Below are 21868 nucleotides of genomic sequence, written 5' to 3' on the forward strand. Positions count from 1 at the left end.
ATTAATATGCTCAATGCTATTTTCATGTTCTTTGAGCTTCTCACTAATATGCCTCCAATGTCCTAGTCCATCATGTGCTAAGGAACTCTGACTCCTGTTGGTGCTAGACTTGAAGATCTTACAACAGAAACAAAAAACTTTATTGACATTTTTTGAACAAACTAGCCATTTCCTATCATGTTCCTCTCCATTGCTTAATTTTCTATGATAATGAGCATACGAAAAATGTCTTCCTGTTCCATCTACATGGTATTCCATTTTTTCCTCTCTGATAGGCCCTTTCTCAACTAAGATATCTCTTGCTTTATTATCAAGATTATCCCAGTTTTTTGGATCATAAATATCGGCAGTATAAACTGGTTGTTCATCAACACTAGCAGATTGGGCATGTGCATCCGACGAATTACTTACATTCTCGGAGCCACTTACATTGTCATCGCCGATGTTGGAGTTGATATTTTCTTCTTGCTGATTAGAGTCCGAGTTTTCATTTGTTTGTTGCTCTTCCACAATGGCAACAATCGCCAACGCATCAGCTGGGTCGGCGGAGTAATACAGGCACCAATATCACTTGGCATGAAAAAATTGTGAATACCTCCGCGCTGTGACTTTATAAGTTTATTCTCTTTCTCCTTTTTTTTTCCTTTTGTGGCTACCCGATGGATAGTTCCTCTTGCTGGGCGCCATGAGAACAAACACAATGCTGAAAAAATAATATTGAATCAATTGTTGAACGGTGCTAGCTGTAAACCAAAGTCCAAAGAATTTTTTGTATGAATAATATACCTCAATACCTAATGTCCAGAATCCTGACGATCAAACTTCAGTAGTCTGTACCTGTCTAGAGTCTGTAGATTGCCGAGAGGAGAGCAATTGAGAAAAGACCAAAGGAGGGTGAAGCAGGCCCTGGGGTGAAGATGGAGGCCCCAGAACTGAAAACAACGACCAACATAATCAAATTAGAAAGGAAATTACCAGGGGACGGCGAGGTCGGAGTGCGTCTGTGCGTGCACAGCGTCGGCGGCCAGCAGGTAGGGGCGTAGGGCTGGGACCTGGGAACTCTTCGTGATGGAAGAAAGGCGTCGAACGTAACAGGAAGGGAATCACGTCCAGGCGCTGATTGCTCTCTAATTCGCTATCTTTTTTTTTCCAGAGGATCTCTCGCTGTTTCCTGGGAACGATCTCGCGATCGCTGGCCGCTGGGATCGGACATCGCTGTTGCCGATTGGGCCTCGTTTCTTTCTCTTTTTTTGCCGATCGGGCCTCCTACTTCTGGCGCCCTCCTACTACATGCATACCTCGGGGGGGGGGGGGGGGGGGGGGCTGGTTTTGGGGGCCCGGGGCGGCCGCCCCCCTGCCCCCCCCCCCCAGGGCCGGCCCTGCAAGAACTTTTGCCTGTTCTTTAAAAAAAAACTTCCGCCACCTTGGGAAAATAGTTTTATTAGGAATTCCATTAGGAACAAGTATGCATGTAATCTCATCTGTATAAGAACACATGCGACAGATATCCTAATCTGGTTTATGAAAGATTGAAACATGATTTTGTAGTTCTACGAAAACAAAGATATGCTTATTCCTAAATTTGCTAAGCTAACCAAACTACACTTTTGTAAGTTATTATAACCCAGAAAATGTTTATACAAAACGGATTTTGTATTAGTTACGTATTGTGGCATGGGTGAGGCTCCGAGACAAAGCTCTACGTTGTTGTTGGCTCCGGGTGAAAATCCTACTCCGTTTTCTCGGGTAATGGAGAAGCTTCGGTTGGGCCAACCTATCACCATTGTTCTCATGCTCAATGGCGGCGTCGTGTCATGTCATCATCCTCTTGGGGGCATCGCCCTAGAGCTCTGGTACCCTCTGGGTGCAGCTTGCCGGCAACTTCGGCTATGTTTTGAGCCTGGTGCCTAGCTTCCACAACTCTAGCATGGGGGTGGTCTCAGTTATCACCGCCCGTCATTCTCGGTCCTCGCTATCCCTTGGCTGGATTGATGTTCCATGGCCAGAGTGAGAGGGCAGACGACCATCTTCGACGATAGCTTGATGTGTTGAATGCAACAAAAAGACCATCGAATTTTCAATGAGGCACGGTTCCGTTCCTGCTTGATAGTCTCGTTATCTTGTTTGTTAGTAGGTGTGATGTCTCATATATTAAGTTTAGTTTTGAGTTGGTGGCGTTTAATACTCGCTCCGATGTCACTTTTTTTACATGCATGTATGAGGGTGTCCCGACCATTTTATACTGTTTGGGTAGTTGTCGGGCTTTATGATAAAACAATACGGAAGCCTATTTCAAATAAATGTAAAACTGTACTACTTGGTCCTTAGCAGCTTTGCCTTCCCTCACATTCTCTTCAGAAAAACTTTGCCTATTAGAGCAACTCTAGCAGCGTCGCTGTATTGACACTCTCAAGCTTCATATGCGTATGAACTTACAGAGGTTATCAAGGTGATGTATGAACTCAGAGTCTCCATATTTGTTGTCTTTATAATCATGAGGCCCACTTGACAATGAAACATACGTCCTCCCTAATCTCGCTGCCATCCTACGTTAGGTGGGGGAGCAAGTGAAGTTTCTTTCATGTGCAGTTGCCATATAGAGTGCACCTCGAAAGGCAGCTTGAAACAGTAAATGTCGAGGCTGCGAGGATAGATATGACAAGGTTAGTTTTTTTTTTTTGTGTGGTCAAAAAGACAGTATTAACCGTTATTATGATCACTTCTTAGACGACGGGCACTCTCAATCCATCTGGTGTGTATGGGAGGGCACAGCCAGCTTCACGCGGTTTCGCGACGGCTCGATCCAGCCCGTTCCGGAGAGACGTGCGTAGCTGGGGCGACGCGGCGGTGCCGGACGCGGATCCTCTGCCGTGCGGCAGGGTGCCGTTCGGCGATTGACAGATGGGCTCGCTGTGAATCAGTCCCACATGCTAGTGTTCCCAACGGCGTGTAACGTACGTCAGGGGAGCTGCTTCCGGCGGTGCCTGGTCCGTGCGAAAAAGCCGTCCGGGGACGTGACAAAAATGGGCATAACCAATGAACCACAGGATTACTCCTGTACACAGCTCTGTTCCACACCTGCATTCGCCGCGTCGAAGGGCCCAAGTTTTCTTGGCTGCTCCCAACTGCATAAATATGCACAGTTACACTGCACACGCCCCTGTCTTTTCCCTCCGGAGCAAGCAAGCTAGCTCAGCTGGCGGGGCTGCTCGCAAGCAGTCCCGGCCGGTGCACCTACGCGGGCGCGCGAGCTTGTCAACTGCAATCTACTCGTTTTCATTCTATTTGTCATTCGTGTTTTCCAGTGGTGCACTTTTGGGTTTTCTAATACTAATCTGCAAGCAAGCGAGCCGGCGCTGATCTGCTCTTGCACCCGACGAGATGATGGGACGGTGTATGCTGACCAGTCACCAGAGGCAAAGGGGTCTGCATGTGCATGCAACATGCATATGGTCCCTCGTAGTATCATCAGTCGTGTCTGATCCCAGGTCCGCCAAGTTGTTGTTTGCCATTAGTACGTACAAAAAAAGGGTCCGCCAACTCGATCCACACCACACCACATGGTCGCTTGTGTTTACTCGTTCCGGATCGCGGGCGGTGCTCGATCCGATCGGCACATATGTCAACGGAGGACCAAGTTTCATCACAGGAGAAACATAAAATAAAACGGCAGACGCGTCAACTACTCCAACAAGTAGCGTAGCAAGTGCGTGCAATATTTTGGATAAGCGGTGATGTCATGATTTTGTGGTGGTGTAGCGTGTACGTATGGCATTTGCCTTCATACGTCCCGTGTGAGCACCGAGGACGTGCCTCTGGGATTACTGTATTGTATTCCCAAATCTTTACAGTCGTGTCGTTGAATTAGCCTATTCTTTTTCTCTTACTTTGTTCCTTTCCAACCGTTGGATTTCGATCGAGCAACTGCCCCACCTTCTTCCTTCTTGCCCTGCCCGACAACCACGCCTCCTATGCTGCCCAACCCTCCGACCCAAGCATACTGGTTGGCCTGAACCGCTGGCGGCTAGCGACACTGTCGGGCCGCCAAGTCGCCCCTACCATCGTGCCGCCGCCGAGCCAATCATACTTCTATGCGCCCCCTTCCTTCTTCTCCGGCGTGGATGGTCCATCGTCCCGCGCCTGCACTCGCATTCAGAGTTGTCAACCTCCGCCATGCTGCGATACCATGGCCAGTTGCGTTGCCGCCAGCTCCGACTTGTTCCTAGCGAGCCTTGGCTGTGGCATTCCCATATCCGGCTCAGCAACGCCTCTTCTCTCGCTTCTATCTAAAGTCGACATATTCTACTTTTGTTTTTGTGCACCGAGGATTAGCACATTCGAACAAAATAACTATGTTCTACTCACTTTACATCAAAACATGACATTGTAGTTATCTCGAAAGTCTAATCAATATACATCTTGATAATGTTTATGAAAATAGATGTTAATATCTATAACGACAAATATCTATATATCGTACGAAAGTATTTCTATGATGTGCATCAGATAAAACACAACTAAAACGAATGCTCCAAGTTCACAAGACATTACACGTTGTTGTGGAGACAGAGATGAATGGGGGTAGGAAGGGAAGAGAAAGAAATGGAGGACCTCAGTGACAAGGTGGCAATGACGACATCCAGGTGCCTAGCTAGAGGGCGATGGTTAACACACTCTCTGCTAGACTAGTGAAACGACTAGAGTTTGTTTCGCATGGATGTGGAATTATTTTCTATTAACAAAACAGATTTCTACCCAATTTCATTAACGAAACCGAACTATGTTATGGCCACCAAGACAGAAAAAAGAAGAGCAGCTCTAGCAGAATTGTAGGAAGTGCTCAAACACAAGAGCAAAGTTCTCAGGAGCATGCACTATTACCACAAAAGATTACAAGCACATGAGCAATGCTAAATGCACGGATTATTTTTAAAAAGTATTACAGAGTGGCTTACCTTGCTGATTTTGATTGGGTAGCAATAAACTGACGGGCCCATCCCCACTGAAAATCAAGGGGCAGAGAAGATTAGTTTTTGGAAACAGGCCCATGATGCTCCGTAAATCGTCCGTGTCTGTAGGATTTTCGCAAGCACATAGCGTCTCCAGCATTGCAGGGGAACACGGCAGGTAGAGGACCGCAGAGCAAGGAAAGACGTCGTGGATGAACATTTCATCTATCGATATGCCGTCCCAACGATGCCCATCCTTTGCTCGATCAAACACCTCGGCCAATCGTCAATGTAATTTATCCCCGCAAAAAACATCATCAATGTAATTTCCTTTTGATCGGCAATGACATGAGTCCGTATTGAGGTTAGTCCTAGTTTCAGAAAAACGACACGCGCACCCGCGTACGACTGTAAAAACACTGACGATCGATCGAGACGCGTGGTGCCTGTACCTCCACGGAGAAATTCCATAGCTACATATACATGTGGTGCAGCAATTTAGGTGAACGCGGCAAGACATTTTCGGGCTAGAGAAGAGGAGCAGAGCGAAAAATCGGAAATTTGGAGTCGTGCGACTTCTTGTGGCGCAAGACTCGTCGTGGACTAGCCTATCAAATCAGTGCAACAACCTACTACTGTTTGGGTCCCACGGCAACGGACACCGCGAGCCAAAAATTAAATAAGCTTCCGTCCCATTTCGCGGGCCCTTCCGTCCAACCGCGTTCAGGCTACCTGGGTCCTGGGGAGCAAGCTTGAGCGATCATTCTAACTGACGCGAGCGAACACACAAGATTCTGCCTTTTCAGACCTGCGCTTCAGCCGGGCCGACGCCGATCGCGACTTGGCTCCAAGTCCAGACGTCAACAACGACGTGGCGTACCCGGCTGCTATCACCTGCGACCAGTACCCCATCATCATCACTAGTATAAAAGGCCAACAATCCACGGAACCCAACAACATCCACAACCAATTCCGAGTCCCAGAATCCACATCTCATCTCCTCCATCAGTTCCGCAGATCGCACGAACTCTCGTTGAGCAGCTCATACCGGACTAGCTAGCTAGCCGCGCGCTCATGGTTTTGTCTATGAAGCACTGCAGAGATCAGGCCCAGGAGGTGCCCTTGTCCCTCTCGCTCTCCCTCGGCGCCATGGCCGACCGCACCAAGAAGCAGCGCCGCGGCGTCGCTGCCGGCGAGTTCGTGTGCAAGACGTGCAGCCGCGCCTTCCCGTCGTTCCAGGCGCTGGGCGGGCACCGGACAAGTCACCTGCGCGGCCGCCACGGGCTCGCGCTCGGCCTTGCCGCCGGGATCAATGAGCCGTCGTCGACCAAGAAGACGGTGGACCAGAAGCAGGCGCACCAGTGCCACGTCTGCGGGCTTGAGTTCGAGATGGGCCAGGCGCTCGGCGGCCACATGCGCCGGCACCGCGAGCAGGAGTCCGCCACCACGGCGCAGGCACCGCCCGTTCTGCTCCAGCTCTTCGTCTAGCACCGCACTCATTTCTCTCAAGTTCAATACACTAGCTAGGCATATCTAGTTCTAGTCCAGATTTACAGGTTGATCTATGTGCGCGGTTTGGTTTGTACATTTGCTGCACACTAGTTGGCCTTGATCGTTGTCCGATCGCTCATTTTATTAGGGAGTACATATTTTAGGACTCATGCATTCGTTCATTACTCATATTATCTATTGGTGCCTTCTTGATTCGTACATTTATTTTGTTCTACTTGAATCGACTACGAGTTTGAGTTAATCGACCTAATGAAGACCTCCCTAACACGGATTTTCTTTTCTTGAAAAGGAGCCAAGCCGTGATCTCGGCATATGCATCAATTGACACACACAACTATTTCAGAAGTGAATCTAAAAAGTTATATGGAGAGGTGAGTTTGTGGTGAGAGGTGGAACTGGCGGGCCGATTGTCACATCGTAGATTTGGAGTGTAGATGATGCGGTGATTATGTGTAGCGAGAGCTCTGTGGTGGGGACACCTGATATTTGGAGCATTGGTATTCATGTTGAGAGGCATAGTACGTGGTATGTACACATAACGAAGCAAGCAAGAATTTATGTTCAGATATGCTTGGGAGAGCATGCATGATGTCGATTTCATAGCGTGCTTAGGTCTAACGAGCGAAAGGAGTTGAATCACTGGCTCACTTGTCGGCGCCAACATTTGTATGAGAGAGGATGGATGAGACGCGATCACCAACTCCCATTTGAAGGTACTGCAGGGTCAATTCGCTGGGCACATTTGTCGGCGCCATCATTTGTTTGAGAGAGGATGGAGGGCGTGCAATCATCTATTCGAAATATTAGCATTTTTCTGATTAGACTTATCCATGAGTAAACAATAAGCATGGCATAAAAGGTATGCATCTCATAGCGATACCTAAGCATACTAGCACGTAGAGAACATAGAATCGAACCGTCTATGAGCAGCACATATACGGCTAGCATAAGTACGAGTAAACGAGGGATGAACAGATCATACCCTTCAGTTGGCCAGGCCAACGCGGCGGCGGCGGCAGCAGCCTCGGCGTCGTCCGTGGCCTTCTTCTTGGAGGCTGCGTCGTCGGCTATGGTGTCGATGCAGGGGAAGTAGTGCAAGCAGAGGCGGACGAAGTTGGGGACGGATCGGGAGCAGTCGCGTCGAGACGCTCCCCAAAAACCTTATTGCCGTTCTCCCGGGCAGGATCTCGAACGACAGGATTCCGGAGGCACCTGCTCTCCCGACCAACCGTGCACGCGGTCATCGGGATGGGGTCGTCGGAAGCAGCACAGAGAGAGGAACAGTAGCTGGCGGCTATGGTTGTACGAGAGGGAATGAGTGAACTGAGTTAGGGTTCACTCCACTGGCCAGTGCCTTCTTATATAGGTATAGGTCGTCAGGTAGATGGGCCTGGGCCAGGCCCACGATCGAGTCCGCGAACAGCCCACTGTCCAACGTCTCAGACAGTGGCGCTTCCGTAAGCGACTCGTTAATTAATTAACAATTAATCAACCATTCATGAGCGGCAAAAATAAGCTTCGGTTCGGCTCATTCCCGCAACCCACGGCGCGCACGCGCGTCGTGACGAGGCGTGGCATGGCGAGGCGAGGCGGGCGGCGGAGGAGGAGGAGCGCGCGTGTACAGCTCCTATTCCCAAGCTCCCAATAGCAAGTGGTAGAGCAGCCCTTATAAAGAGGTCTCACTCTTCTTACCGTAGCAGTATGGGACTAAACTTCCAACACTTCCCACCACTTGCCGTACACATGCATGGGCCTTAGAGATTAACTAGGGATTAGTGTCTTATATGGGCCTAAGCCCATCCATAATCCAACAATCCCCCACCAGATCTCGAGGCACATAAGTTTTTTCAACTGTTCCAAACAATGTTTGATATAACAGAATTTTCAGTGGAGACTGTTAAGTTGAACTTCCACCTAGAGCAACAGGATTAGACTTCTTCACAACTGAACAATGGACTATGCCTTGAATTGTCAGTTTGGCGTGCAGAAGTTTCGCCTATTGTCAGCTGATACATAGCTGCCGAAGGCTAAACCCCACAGGTGGAGCCTATTAGTCATACTCCGTACCTTCTCATGAGCTTACTAGAGATTACCCAATCTCATAGACTGTGACCAGCAGTCAGGCTCACATAGGTGTGTTCCTTCAAAGAATGCTCTGTAGGTTAGCATCTTGCTTACATAAGCTTTGGAACACATTAAGACAAAAGTTAGCCTGCCTTACAGAATTGAGAGTATTACTTCATCTCCAACGGAGTGGGTTTATTAAGGATACTCTCCTCAGTTGACCGCTGGATTGTTTTCCCAGGTCCTAATTCATGGGATCTCCGATCGCATAGGTTGGGTTACCCCCATGGCAACTTACGTGGGTCTTATACCTATCTTCCTCGATGCATTTTCTATCACAATCCGTGATAGCCCTTTCGTAAAAGGGTCTGCCAGATTCTTAGCCGTCTGGATATAATCCAACGCTATTACTCCGAAGTTTCTTGATTTTCTGACATATTTCAATCTTCTTCTTATGTGCTTTGTGGATTTCATGTTGTCCTTTGAACTCTTAGCCTTGGCAATCACTGTTTGATTGTCACAGTTCATAAGGACAACCGGCACTGGTTTATCAATCACCGGCAAATCCATCAAAAGCTCTCGAAGCCATTCTGCTTCGACGCATGATGTGTCTAATGCTGTGAGTTCTGCTTCCATAGTCGATCTGGTTAAGATCGTCTGCTTGCAAGACTTCCAGGAAACAGCACCACCACCAAGTGTGAAGACATGTCCACTTGTGGCTTTCATCTCATCAGCATCAGATATCCAATTCGGATCACTATACCCCTCAAGTACCGTCGGGTACCCAGAATAGTGAATTCCATAGTTCGAAGTACCTTGCAAATAACGCATCACTCGCTCTACAGCATGCCAATGCACAGCTCCCGGATTGGAAACAAACCGGCTCAGTTTGCACACAACAAATGAGATGTCAGGACGAGTAGCACATGCTAGGTACATCAGTGAACCAACCACTTGAGAATATCTCAATTGATCTACAACCGTGCCTTCGAACTTTCGAATCCGCACGCTAGGATCATATGGTGTTGCAGAAGGTTGCAGTCCGAATATCCAAAACGGCTCAAAATCTTCTCAACATAGTGGGATTGCAAAAGTGTAATTCCACCCTCAGAATTTCTCAGTAGCTTGATGTTCAGGATAACATCAGCCACACCCAGGTCCTTCATCTCAAAGTTGTGAGATAGAAAAGACTTGACCTCCTCAATGACCCTGAGGTGAGTCCCAAATATCAGTATGTCATCGACATACAAACACGGTATAACTCCTTTGCCCCCACCATAGCGATAGTATACACATTTGTCAGCTTCGTTCACAACAAAGCCAACAGATGTCAGAGTAGTGTTGAACTTCTCATGCCATTGCTTAGGCGCTTGTTTCAGGCCATACAAAGATTTCACTAGCTTACACACCTTTCCTTCCTGACCATTTACTACAAAGCCATCCGGCTGTTGCATGTAAATTTCCTCGTCTAGCTCTCTATTAAGGAAAGCCATCTTAACGTCCATCTGATGAACGAGAAGACCATGCGAGACAGCCAAAGCGAGTAACACTCGAACGGTTGTCAGTCTAGCCACAGGTGAATAAGTGTCAAAGAAATTCTCTTCTTCTTTCTGGGTATAACCCTTGGCCACAAGCCTAGCCTTGTACTTATCAACAGTACCATCGGGCCTAAACTTCCTTTTGAACAGCCACTTACATCCTAATGGTCGACAACCATAAGGGCGATCAGTGATCTCCTATGTCCCGTTAGCCAAGATGGAATCCATCTCACTACGGACCACATCCTTCCAGTAGTCAGCATCCGGAGATGCATAAGCTTCTGAAATGGAGCTAGGAGTATCATCATCCACGAGGTATACGAGAAAATCATCACCAAAGGACTTTGCAGTCATCTGTGTCTTGCTCCTATCAGGAACTTTCTTATCATCCTCCGTGGAACTCTCGTCACTTTTATGTTCATAGTATTCCATCGGAATAGCAGGTTCAGGAGTCTCATCAGATCCCAGTCTAGAAACGCTTTGCATATCTCTCATGGGGAAAATATCCTCAAAGAATGTAGCATCCCTAGACTCTATAATTGTACCGACCTTCTGGTCAGGTACCTCAGATTTCACCACTAGAAATCTATAGCCAACGCTATGCTTGGCATAGCCAAGAAAAACATAGTCCACGGTCTTTGGTCCCAACTTGCGCTTTTTAATTATCGGCACATTGACTTTCGCCAAACAGCCCCAAGTGCGCAAGTAAGAGAGTGTAGTTCTTTTCTTTTCTCATTGCTCATAGGGAGTAGTTTCATTATCCTTTGTGGGAACTTTATTCAGGACATGACAAGATGTCAATACAGCTTCCCCCCACCATGCCTTGGATAAACCCGATGTATCTAACATGGTGTTAGCCAAATCAGTTAGAGTACGGTTTTTCCGTCCGGCAACCCCGTTTGACTGGGGTGAGTAGGGAGGCGTCCTCTCATGAATAATACCATGTTCCGCACAGAATAAATCAAACTCATTAGAAAAGTACTCTCCACCATGATCAGACCGGACTCGTTTTATTTTCTTCTCAAGTTGGTTCTCAACTTCAGCCTTATAGACTTTAAAGTAGTATAGAGCCTCATCCTTAGTATTTAACAAATACACATAGCAGAATCTAGTGGAATCATCAATCAGAGTCATGAAGTATTTCTTTCCACCTTTAGTCAACACACCATTCATCTCACAGAGATCTGAATGTATGAGCTCTAGAGGTGCCAGGTGTCTCTCCTTCGCAGGCTTGTGAGGCTTACGAGGTTGCTTAGCTTGCACACACACATGACACTTAGAGCCTTTGGCTAAAGTGAAACTCGGGATTAAATCCATCTTAGCTAGCCGCGTCATACAACCGAAATTTATGTGACAAAGACGTGAATGCCAAACCTCGAATTCCTTCACATTAGAATGAATTTGGTTCACGACTTTATTACAGAAATCCTACAGGGAAAGGCGGAACAAACCACCAGAATCATACCCTTTTCCAACAAATAGTCCATACCGAGATACAACTACTTTGTTAGACTCAAATACTAACTTAAACCCTTCTTTACATAGAAGGGAGCCACTAACGATATTCTTCTTTATGGCGGGGACATGCTGCACGTTCTTCAGTTACACGATCTTTCCCGAAGTAAACTTCAGATCTACCATGCCAACACCATGAACAGAAGCATGCGAGCCATTCCCCATCAGGACGGAACAATCTCGTGCGACCTGGTAAGAAGAAAATAAAGACACATCAGCACACACATGAATATTGGCCCCAGTGTCAATCCACCAATCGGTGGACTGGCAGACTGAAAGTATGGTAAACAGATTACCATACCCAGATGCCGCATCATTGTTGCTCAGAGTGACATTCACAGACTTGGAGTCCTGTGCTGGCTTCTTATACTTGTTTGGGCACTTGTTTGCCCAATGTTCATCTGAACCACAAGTAAAGCAGCCATCTCTCTTTTTGTCTTTCTTCTTACCCTTCTTCTTAAAGGTAGTATTCTGCTGGACAGAGTTCTTTCCTTTGAACTTGTGGAAGTTCTTCTGCACCACATTGGCACTAGAAGAACCCTCTACCCCTTTCACGTGCGAGTCCTTTGCTCTCGATTTCTGCTCAACACTGAGATGAGCAATGACATCCTCAACAAAGAATTCACGTCTCAAGTGCTTGAGAGAAGTAGCAAAGTTCCTCCAACTAGGAGGGAGTTTTGCAATAATGCAACCCGCGACAAACTTGTCTGGTAACTCACACTTCAGGAGCTCTAGCTCCTTAGTGATACGTCTCCGTCGTATCTATAATTTTTGATTGTTCCATGCCAATATTATTCAACTTTCATATATATTTTGGCAACTTTTTATACTATTTTTGGGACTAACATATTGATCCAGTGCCCAGTGCCAGTTCCTGTTTGTTGCATGTTTTTTGTTTCGCAGAATATCCATATCAAACGGAGTCCAAACGGAATAAAAACTGACGGAGATTTTTTTGGAATATATATGATTTTTGGGAAGAAGAATCCACGCGTGACGATGCTCGAGGGGCCCACGAAGTAGGGGGCGCGCCCCAGGGTGTCAGGCGTGCACCTGAACCTCGTGGCCACCTCGTAAGGCGGTTGGTGCCCTTCTTTCGCCGCAAGAAAGCTAATTTCTAGATAGAGATCGTGTCAAAATTTCAGCCCAATCGGAGTTACGGATCTCCGGGAATATAAGAAACGGTGAAAGGGAAGAATCTGAGAACGCAGAAACAGAGAGGAAACATCTCGGAGGGGCTCTCGCCCCTCCCGTGCCATGGAGGCCATGGACCAGAGGGGAAACCCTTCTCCCATCTAGGGAGGAGGTCAAGGAAGAAGAAGAAGGAGGGGGCTCTCTCCCCCTCGCTTCCGGTGGCACCGGAGTACCACCGGGGGCCATCATCATCACTGCGATCTACACCAACACTTCCGCCATCTTCACCAACATCTCCATCACCTTCCCCCCTCTATCTACAGCGGTCCACTCTCCCGCAACCCGTTGTACCCTCTACTTGAACATGGTACTTTATGCTTCATATTATTATCCAATGATGTGTTGTCATCCTATGATGTCTGAGTAGATTTTCGTTGTCCTATCGGTGGTTGATGAATTGCTATGATTGATTTAATTTGCTTGTGGTTATGTTGTTGTACTTTGGTGCCCATCATATGATTGCGCGCGTGGATCACACCATAGGGTTAGTTGTATGTTGATAGGACTATGTATTGGAGGGCAAGAGTGACAGAAGCTTCAACCTAGCATAGAAATTGATGCATACGGGATTGAAGGGGGACCAATATATCTTAATGCTATGGTTGGGTTTTACTTAATGAACATTAGTAGTTGCGGATGCTTGCTAATAGTTCCAATCATAAGTGCATAGAATTCCAAGTCAGGGATGACATGCTAGCAGTGGCCTCTCCCACATAATACTTGCTATCGGTCTAGTAAAGTAGTCAATTGCTTAGGGGCAATTTCGCAACTCCTACCACCACTTTTCCACACTCGCTATATTTACTTTATCGTTTCTTTATTATCTTGCAAACCTATCCAACAACACCTACAAAGTACTTCTAGTTTCATACTTGTTCTAGGTAAAGCGAACGTCAAGCGTGCGTAGAGTTGTATCGGTGGTCGATAGAACTTGAGGGGATATTTATTCTACCTTTAGCTCCTCGTTGGGTTCGACACTCTTACTTATCGAAAACTGTTGCAATCCCCTATACTTGTGGATTATCACTTAGCAATGCACTGTATCTCATGAGCCTGGTCCAATACAGAACGGTTATCAACCATCCTGTAATCATGGAACTGCTCCATGGCATACAGCTCACTGCCAGCATCAGTTGCGCCGACTTTGACTTCAAGCGGATCCCACAAGTTTTTGGCAACACCCATATGAATATAGATGTCAACCAACTTGTCTCCAATCACACTCAGAACTGCTCCCAAAAAGATTATGGTTGCCTCCCTAAACGCCTTCTCCTATTCAGGAGCAATCGTTTCTGTGAGGGACACACCACCAACCCAGAACACGTTCATCGCTGTGAGCCACAAGGTGGTCCTAGTCTGCCAACGCTTAAAATGCGTCTCGGTAAACTTTTCCGGTTTCAGAGTAGCAGCAAAGCCTTGAATTCAAAAGTGCCTAAAATAAGGTTTTTGGATTGTTGGAAATATTAGCACTTTTCCGATTAGACTTATCCACGAGTAAACAGTAAGCATGGCATAAAAGGTATGCATCTCATAGCGATACCTAAGCATACTAGCACGTACAGAACATAGAATCGAACCATCTATGAGCAGCACATATACAGCTAGCATAAGTACGAGTAAACGAGGGATGAACAGATCATGCCCTCCGGTTGGCCAGGCCAACACGGCGGCGGCATCAGCAGCCTCGGCGTCCTCCATGGCCTTCTTCTTGGAGGCTATGTCGTCGGCCATGGTGTCGATGCAGGGGAAGTAGTGGAAGCAGAGGCGGACGAAGTTGGGGACGGATTGGGAGCAATCGCATCGAGACGCTCCCCAAAAACCTTATTGCCGTTCTCCCGGGCAGGATCTCGAACGACAGGGTTCCGGAGGCACCTGCTCTCCCGACCAACCGTGCACGCGGTCGTCGGGATGGGATCGCCGGAAGCAGCACAGAGAAAGGAACAATAGTTGACGGCTAAGGTTGTACGAGAGGGAGTGAGTGAACTGAGTTAGGGTTCACTCCACTGGTCAGTGCCTTCTTATATAGGCCGTCAGGTAGATGGGCCTGGGCCAGCCCACGGTCCAACGTCTCGGACAGTGGCGCTTCCGTAAGCGACTCGTTAATTAATTAACAATTAATTAACCATTCCTAAGCGCCAAAAATAAGCTTCGGCTCGGCTCATTCCCGCAACCCGCGCGCGCGTCGGGACGATGCGAGGCGTGGCGTGGCGTGGCGAGGCGAGGCGGGCGGCGGAGGAGGAGGAGCGCGCGTGTACAGCTCCTATTCCCAAGCTCCCAATAGCAAGTTGTAGAGCAGCCTTTATAAAGAGGTCTCACTCTTCTTACTGTAGCAGTATGGGACTAAACTTCCCACACTTCCCACCACTTGCCGTACACATGCATGGGCCTTAGAGATTAACCAGGGATTAGTGTCTTATATGGGCCTAAGCCCATCCATAATCCAACATCATCAACTCCCCTTTGAGGTACTAGGGGGTGAATTCGCAGGGCCACTTGTCGGGGCCTTCATCTATTTGAGGGAAGTAGAGGGACAAGGTACCGTTAGTCGATCAACAACTCCTCTTTTATCGTAACAAACATCATCAATTGTGGGCAAGGGCTTTTCGCGGAGCTTCCCTCTCCTTCTTCAATTCTTTGAATTTTTTAAGGCATTTGTTAGCTTTTATTGTTGCTCTAACTTCAGCCAATGCAGCAGAGTGTTGTTGTACTTTTGTTCCTATAAGCTTGAAAATCAATAAAGTAAACATAAAATCAGGATAAATCCCCTATGGTTTTCCTAAAAGAACATCGACAATGAAAATAGAGGCTGGTTCGATACGTTTTCATTTCTCTCTCAGAAATACTCCAAAAGAAGGGTCGGCATGTTTTTTTTATGATCTAACTGTAATCATCAGTTAGTCCAATTTATTTATTTTTTTTGAACAGGATCAATTAGTCCAATTAGATGAACTTATGTAACTAGAAAAAATAGCATGAAAGCCTCTTTCGAGGGAAGAGAGCCAGGATCATACCATATATCATGACGACAGTTCACGTATACCATTTCTCTCTTCTATAGAAATATAGAGAAGGTACTAGCAAACTCGTATACCTCATATACATGTGAAACACGCACGCACATACAGTAGCATCTTCCCGCAAAAAGGAAGTACATACGCAGCCTTCACAAGTCTAAAATATCGTGCTGGGTCAAAGATCTTTTCCCAGGTCCTGGAACGTTCCAGACCCTTTGGATTAATCCTCACGCTCACGCCGCCGGACAACATTGACTATGTTTGGTTCCCACTCACACCTTGCCACACTGTGCCACACCTAATCTTAGGCAAGTTTGACCAACTTAGGTATGTGCTTGGTTCTAGCCACACCTAAGACAAATATTTTTTATGAGCAGTGAACCTCACATGTCATAGACACAAAAAGTGTGGCAATATCCCTTAGGCAAGCCAAAGTGTGACTAACAATTTGAGCAACTCAACCAAGGAAAGTTTGGCAAGTGTGGCAAAAATCATGTGGCAATATATGGCAAAGGTAGTCACAATCCAAACAGCCCCTAAATTATTTGCTCCGGTTCCGCTGAAATCCCGCCCACTGCTACCTCTTGAGCTTGCGTTGGATTTTCCCCGAAGAGGAAGGAATGATGCAGCAGAGTAGCGTAAGTATTTCCCTCAGTTTTTGAGAACCAAGGTATCAATCCAGTAGGAGGCCATGCTCAAGTCCCTCGTACCTGCACAAAACGATAGCTACTCGCAACCAACACGATTAGGGGTTGTCAATCCCTTCACGGTCACTTACGAGAGTGAGATCTGATAGATATAATATTTTTGGTATTTTTGGTATAAAGATGCAAAGTAAAAAGTAAAGGCAAAGTTAAAGTGATGGAGATTGATATGATGAGAATAGACCCGGGGGCCATAGGTTTCACTAATGGCTTCTCTCAAGAGCATAAGTATTCTACGGTGGGTGAACAAATTACTGTTGAGCAATTGACAGAATTGAGCATAGTTATGAGAATATCTAGGCATGATCATGTATATATGCATCACGTCCGTGACAAGTAGACCGAAACGATTCTGCATCTACTAATATTACTCCACTCATCGACCGCTATCCAGCATGCATCTAGAGTATTAAGTTAAAAACAGAGTAACGCCTTAAGCAAGATGACATGCTGTAGAGAGATAAATTCATGCAATATGAAATAAACCCCATCTTGTTATCCTCGATGGCAACGATACAATACGTGCCTTGCTGCCCCTTCTGTCACTAGGAAAGGATACCGCAAGATCGAACCCAAAGCTAAGCACTTCTCCCATGGCAAGAACTACCAATCTAGTTGGCCAAACCAAACGGATAATTCGAAGAGACTTGCAAAGATAACCAATCATACATAAAAGAATTCAGAGAAGATTCAAATATTATTCATAGATAGACTTGATCATAAACCCACAATTCATCGGTCTCAACAAACACACCGCAAAAAGAAGATTACATCGAATAGATCTCCATGAGAGAGGGGGAGAACTTTGTATTGAGATCCAAAAAGGGAGAAGAAGCCATCTAGCTACTAACTATGGACCCGAAGGTCTGAGGTAAACTACTCACACTTCATTGGAGAGGCTATGATGATGTAGAAGCCCTCCGTGATGACGGCCCTCTCCGGCGGAGCTCCGGAACAGGCCCCAAGATGGGATCTCGTGGATACAGAAAGTTGCGGCGGTGAAATTAGGTTTTTGGCTCCGTATCTGTTCATTTGGAGGTACGTAGGTATATATAGGAGGAAGGAGTACGTCGGTGGAGCACCGAGGGGCCCACGAGGCAGGGGGCGCGCCCTGGGGGGGGCGCCCCACCCTCGTGACCGCCTCTCTGATGCCTTGGCGTAGGGTGCAAGTCTGCTGGATCACGTTCGGTGAGAAAATCACGTTTCCGAAGGTTTCATTCCGTTTGGACTCCGTTTGATATTCCGTTTCTTCGAAACACTGAAAAAGGCAAAAAAACAGCTATTCTGGGCTAGGCCTCCGGTTAATAGGTTGGTCCCAAAAATAATATAAAAGTGGAAAATAAAGCCCAATATAGTCCAAAAACAGTAGATAATATAGCATGGAGCAATCAAAAATTATAGATACGTTGGAGACGTATCAGGCATCCCCAAGCTTAATTCAGGCCCGTCCTCGAGTAGGTAAATGATAAAAAGAGAATTTTTGATGCGGAGTGCTACTTGGCATAATTTCAATGCAAATCTTGTTAATTGTGATATGAATATTCAGATTCGAAAGATTCAAGACAAAAGTTTATATTGACATAAAAATAATAATACTTCAAGCATACTAACAAAGCAATTATGTCTTCTCAAAATTACATGGCCAAAGAAAGTTATCCCTACAAAATCATATAGTCTGGCTATGCTCTATCTTCACCACACAAAGTATTTAAATCATGCACAACCCTGATGACAAGCCAAGCAATTGTTTCATACTCTAACTTTTTCAAAACTTTTTCAATCTTCATGCAATACATGAGCATGAGCCATGGATATAGCACTATAGGTGGAATAGAATGGTGGTTGTGGAGAAGACAAAAAGGAGAAGATAGTCTCACATCAACTAGGCGTATCAACGGGCTATGGAGATGCCCATCAATAGATATCAGTGTAAGTGAGTAGGGATTGCCATGCAACGGATGCACTAGGGCTATAAGTATATGAAAGCTTAAAAAGAAACTAAGTGGGTGTGCATCCAACTTGCTTGTCCATGAAGACCTAGGGCAAATTGAGGAAGCCCATCATTGGAATATACAAGCCAAGTTCTATAATGTAAAATTCCCACTAGTATATGAAAGTGATAACATGAGAGACTCTCTACTATGAAGATCATGGTGCTACTTTGAAGCACAAGTGTGGTAAGAGGATAGTAACATTGTCCCTTCTCTCTTTTTCTCTCATTTTTTTATTTGGGCCTTTTCTCTTTTTGTTTTTATGTGGCCTCTTTTTATTTGGGCTTCTTTGGCCTCTTTTTATTTATTTATTTTATTTTTCGTCCGGAGTCTCATCCCGACTTATGGGGGAATCATAGTCTCCATCATTCTTTCCGCACTTGGGACAATGCTCTAATAATGATGATCATCACACTTTTATTTTTCTTACGACTGAACAATTACAACTTGATACTTAGAACAAAATATGACTCTATATGAATGCCTCTGGTGGTGTACCGGGATATGCAATATGATAATGATGGAGTGTGTCATAATAAACGGAACGGTGGAAAGTTGCATGGCAATATATCTCGGAATGGCTATGGAAATGCCATAATAGGTAGGTATGGTGGCTGTTTTAAGGAAGGTATATGGTAGGTGTATGATACCGACGAAAGGTGCGCGGTATTAGAGAGGCTAGCAAAGGTGGAAGGGTGAGAGTGCGCATAATCCATGGACTCAACATTAGTCATAAAGAACTCATATACTTATTGCAAAAGTCTAGAAGTTATCAAAGCAAAGTATTACGCGCATGCTCCTAGGGGGATAGATTGGTAGGAAAAGACCATCGCTCGTGCCCGACCGCCACTCATAAGGAAATCAATCAATAAATAAATCATGCTCCGACTTCATCACATAACGATTCACCATACGTGCATGCTACGGGAATCACAAACTTTAACACATATATTCTTTAAATTCACAACTACTCAATTAGCATGACTTTAATATTATCACCTCCATATCTCAAAACAATTATCATGCTTCAATCTTTTCTTAGTATTCAACACACTCAAAAGAAAGTTTCACAAATCTTGAATACCAAGCATATTATTATTAAGCAAATTACCATGCTATTAAGAGACTCTCAAAATAATTTAAGTGAAGCATGAGAGATCAATAGTTTCTTTAAAACAAATCCACCACCATGCTCTAAAAGATCTAAGTGAAGCACATAGAGCAAAATTATAACGCTCAAAAGATATAAGTGAAGCACATAGAGCAAAACTACTTAACTCAAAAAGATATAAGTGAAGCACATAGAGTATTCTATCAAATTTTAATTCATGTATGGCTCTCTCAAAAGGTGTGTACATAAAGGATGATTGTGGCATACTAAAACACAAAGACACAAAAAATACAAGACGCTCCAAGCAAAACACATATCATGTTGGTGAATAAAAATATAGATCCAAGTAAATTACCGATGGAAGTGGACGAAAGAGGGGATGCCTTCCGGGGCATCCCCAAGCTTTGAATTTTTGGTGTCCTTGGATTATCTTGGGGGTGCCATGGGCATCCCCAAGCTTAGGCTCTTGCCACTCCTTGTTCCATGATCCATCAAAAGAATTCACCCAAAACTTGAAAACTTCACAACACAAAACTTAAAGTAGAAAACTCGTGAGCTCCGTTAGCGAAAGAAAACAAAAGACCACTTCAAGGTACTATAATGAACTCATTATTTATTTATATTGGTGTTAAACCTAATTTATTCCAACTTCTCTATGAATTATAAACTATTTTACTAGCCATAGATTCATCAAAATAAGCAAACAACACACGAAAAACAGAATCTGTCAAAAAACAGAACAGTCTATAGTAATCTGTAGCTAGCGCAAGATCTGGAACCCCAAAAATTCTAAAATAAATTGCTGGACGTGAGGAATTTATCTATTAATCATCTTCAAAAAGAATTAACTAAATAGCACTCTCAAATAAAAATGACAGCAGTTCTCGTGAGCGCTAAAGTTTCTGTCTTTTACAGCAAGTTCAACAAGACTTTCCCCAAGTCTTCCCAACGGTTCTACTTGGCACAAACACTAATTAAACACAAAAAACACAACAAAAACAGAGGCTAAATAATTTATTTATTACTAAGCTGGAGCAAAAAGTAAGGAATAAAAATAAAATTGGGTTGCCTCCCAACAAGAGCTATCGTTTAACGCCACTAGCTAGGCATAAAAGCGAGGATAGATCTAGGTATTGCCATCTTTGGTAGGCAATCCATAAGTGGCTCTCATGATAGTTTCATATGGCAATTTTATTTTCTTTCTTGGAAAGTGTTCCACGCCCTTTTTTAATGGAAATTGAAATCTAATATTCCCTTCCTTCATATCAATAATCGCACCAACCGTTCTAAGGAAAGGTCTACCAAGAATAATAGGGCAAGAAGGATTGCAATCTATATCAAGAACAATGAAATCTATGGGCACATAATTTCTATTTTCAACAATGAGAACATCATTAATCCTTCCCATGGGTTTCTTAATAGTGGAATCCGCAAGATGCAAGTTTAGAGAGCAATCATCAAAATTACGGAAATCTAGCAAATCACACAAAGTCTTGGGAATAATGGAGACACTAGCACCCAAATCACACAAAGCATAAAACTCATAATATTTAATTTTAATTTACTAGTTGGTTCCCACTCATCATAGAGTTTTCTAGGGATAGAAACTTTCAACTCAAGTTTTTCTTAATAAGATTGCATCAAGGCATCAACAATATGTTCGGTGAAGGCTTTCTTTTGACTATAAGCATGTGGAGAATTTAGCACAGATTGCAACAAGGAAATACAATAAATTAAAGAGCAACTTTCATAATTATATTCCTTGAAATCCAATATAGTGGGTTTAGCAACATCTAGATTTTTATTTCTTTCAATCCCACTTTCATCAATTTCATCATAAAGATCTAAATACTCCAGATTTTTAGAACGCCTTCTAGGTAAAGGAAGATCATATTCAGTTTAATCAAGATTCATATTGCAAAACAAATATTTAATAGGAGACACATCAATAACTTTTAGATCTTCATCTTGATTTTCATAGAAATTGAAAGAACACGCTTTAATAAAGGCATCTTTGGAAGCACGCATCCTAGCGGTTCTTTCCTTGCACTCATCAATGTAAATTCTCATGGCTTTGAGAGACTCATTGATATCATGCTTAGGAGGAATAGATCTAAGCTTTAAAGAATCAATCATGAGAGAAAATCTATCAACGTTCCTAGACAAATCATCAACTTTAAGCAATTTCTCTTCAAGCAAAGCATTAAAACTCTTTTGTGAATTCATAAACTCTTTAACACTATTCTCAAATTCAGAGGGCATCTTATTATAATTTC

General features: G+C 44.8%; 1 protein-coding gene and 1 long non-coding RNA gene across 2 annotated transcripts; one reads left to right on the forward strand and one right to left on the reverse strand.

The window, feature by feature from the left end:
- Positions 1-643: 643 nt before the first annotated feature.
- Positions 644-1013, reverse strand: LOC123108217 (uncharacterized). The gene is made up of 3 exons (XR_006451860.1): positions 976-1013; positions 787-848; positions 644-703 (listed from the first exon to the last, which is right to left on the reverse strand). It is a non-coding gene; the product is annotated as an uncharacterized lncRNA (long non-coding RNA).
- A 4881-nt stretch (positions 1014-5894) lies between these two features.
- LOC123108218 (zinc finger protein ZAT12) lies at positions 5895-6622 on the forward strand. The gene has a single exon (XM_044530048.1). The coding sequence runs from the start codon at positions 6024-6026 to the stop codon at positions 6435-6437; it is 414 nt and encodes a 137-aa protein (XP_044385983.1). The 5' UTR covers positions 5895-6023; the 3' UTR covers positions 6438-6622.
- Positions 6623-21868: the final 15246 nt, after the last annotated feature.

Source organism: Triticum aestivum, chromosome 5A (assembly GCF_018294505.1).
Source record: "Triticum aestivum cultivar Chinese Spring chromosome 5A, IWGSC CS RefSeq v2.1, whole genome shotgun sequence".
Lineage (NCBI taxonomy): Eukaryota > Viridiplantae > Streptophyta > Magnoliopsida > Poales > Poaceae > Triticum > Triticum aestivum.

Coding starts and splice junctions, on each gene's coding strand:
- LOC123108218 (XM_044530048.1), top strand. CDS start 6,024: ATGGTTTTGTCTATGAAGCACTGCAGAGATCAGGCCCAGGAGGTGCCC.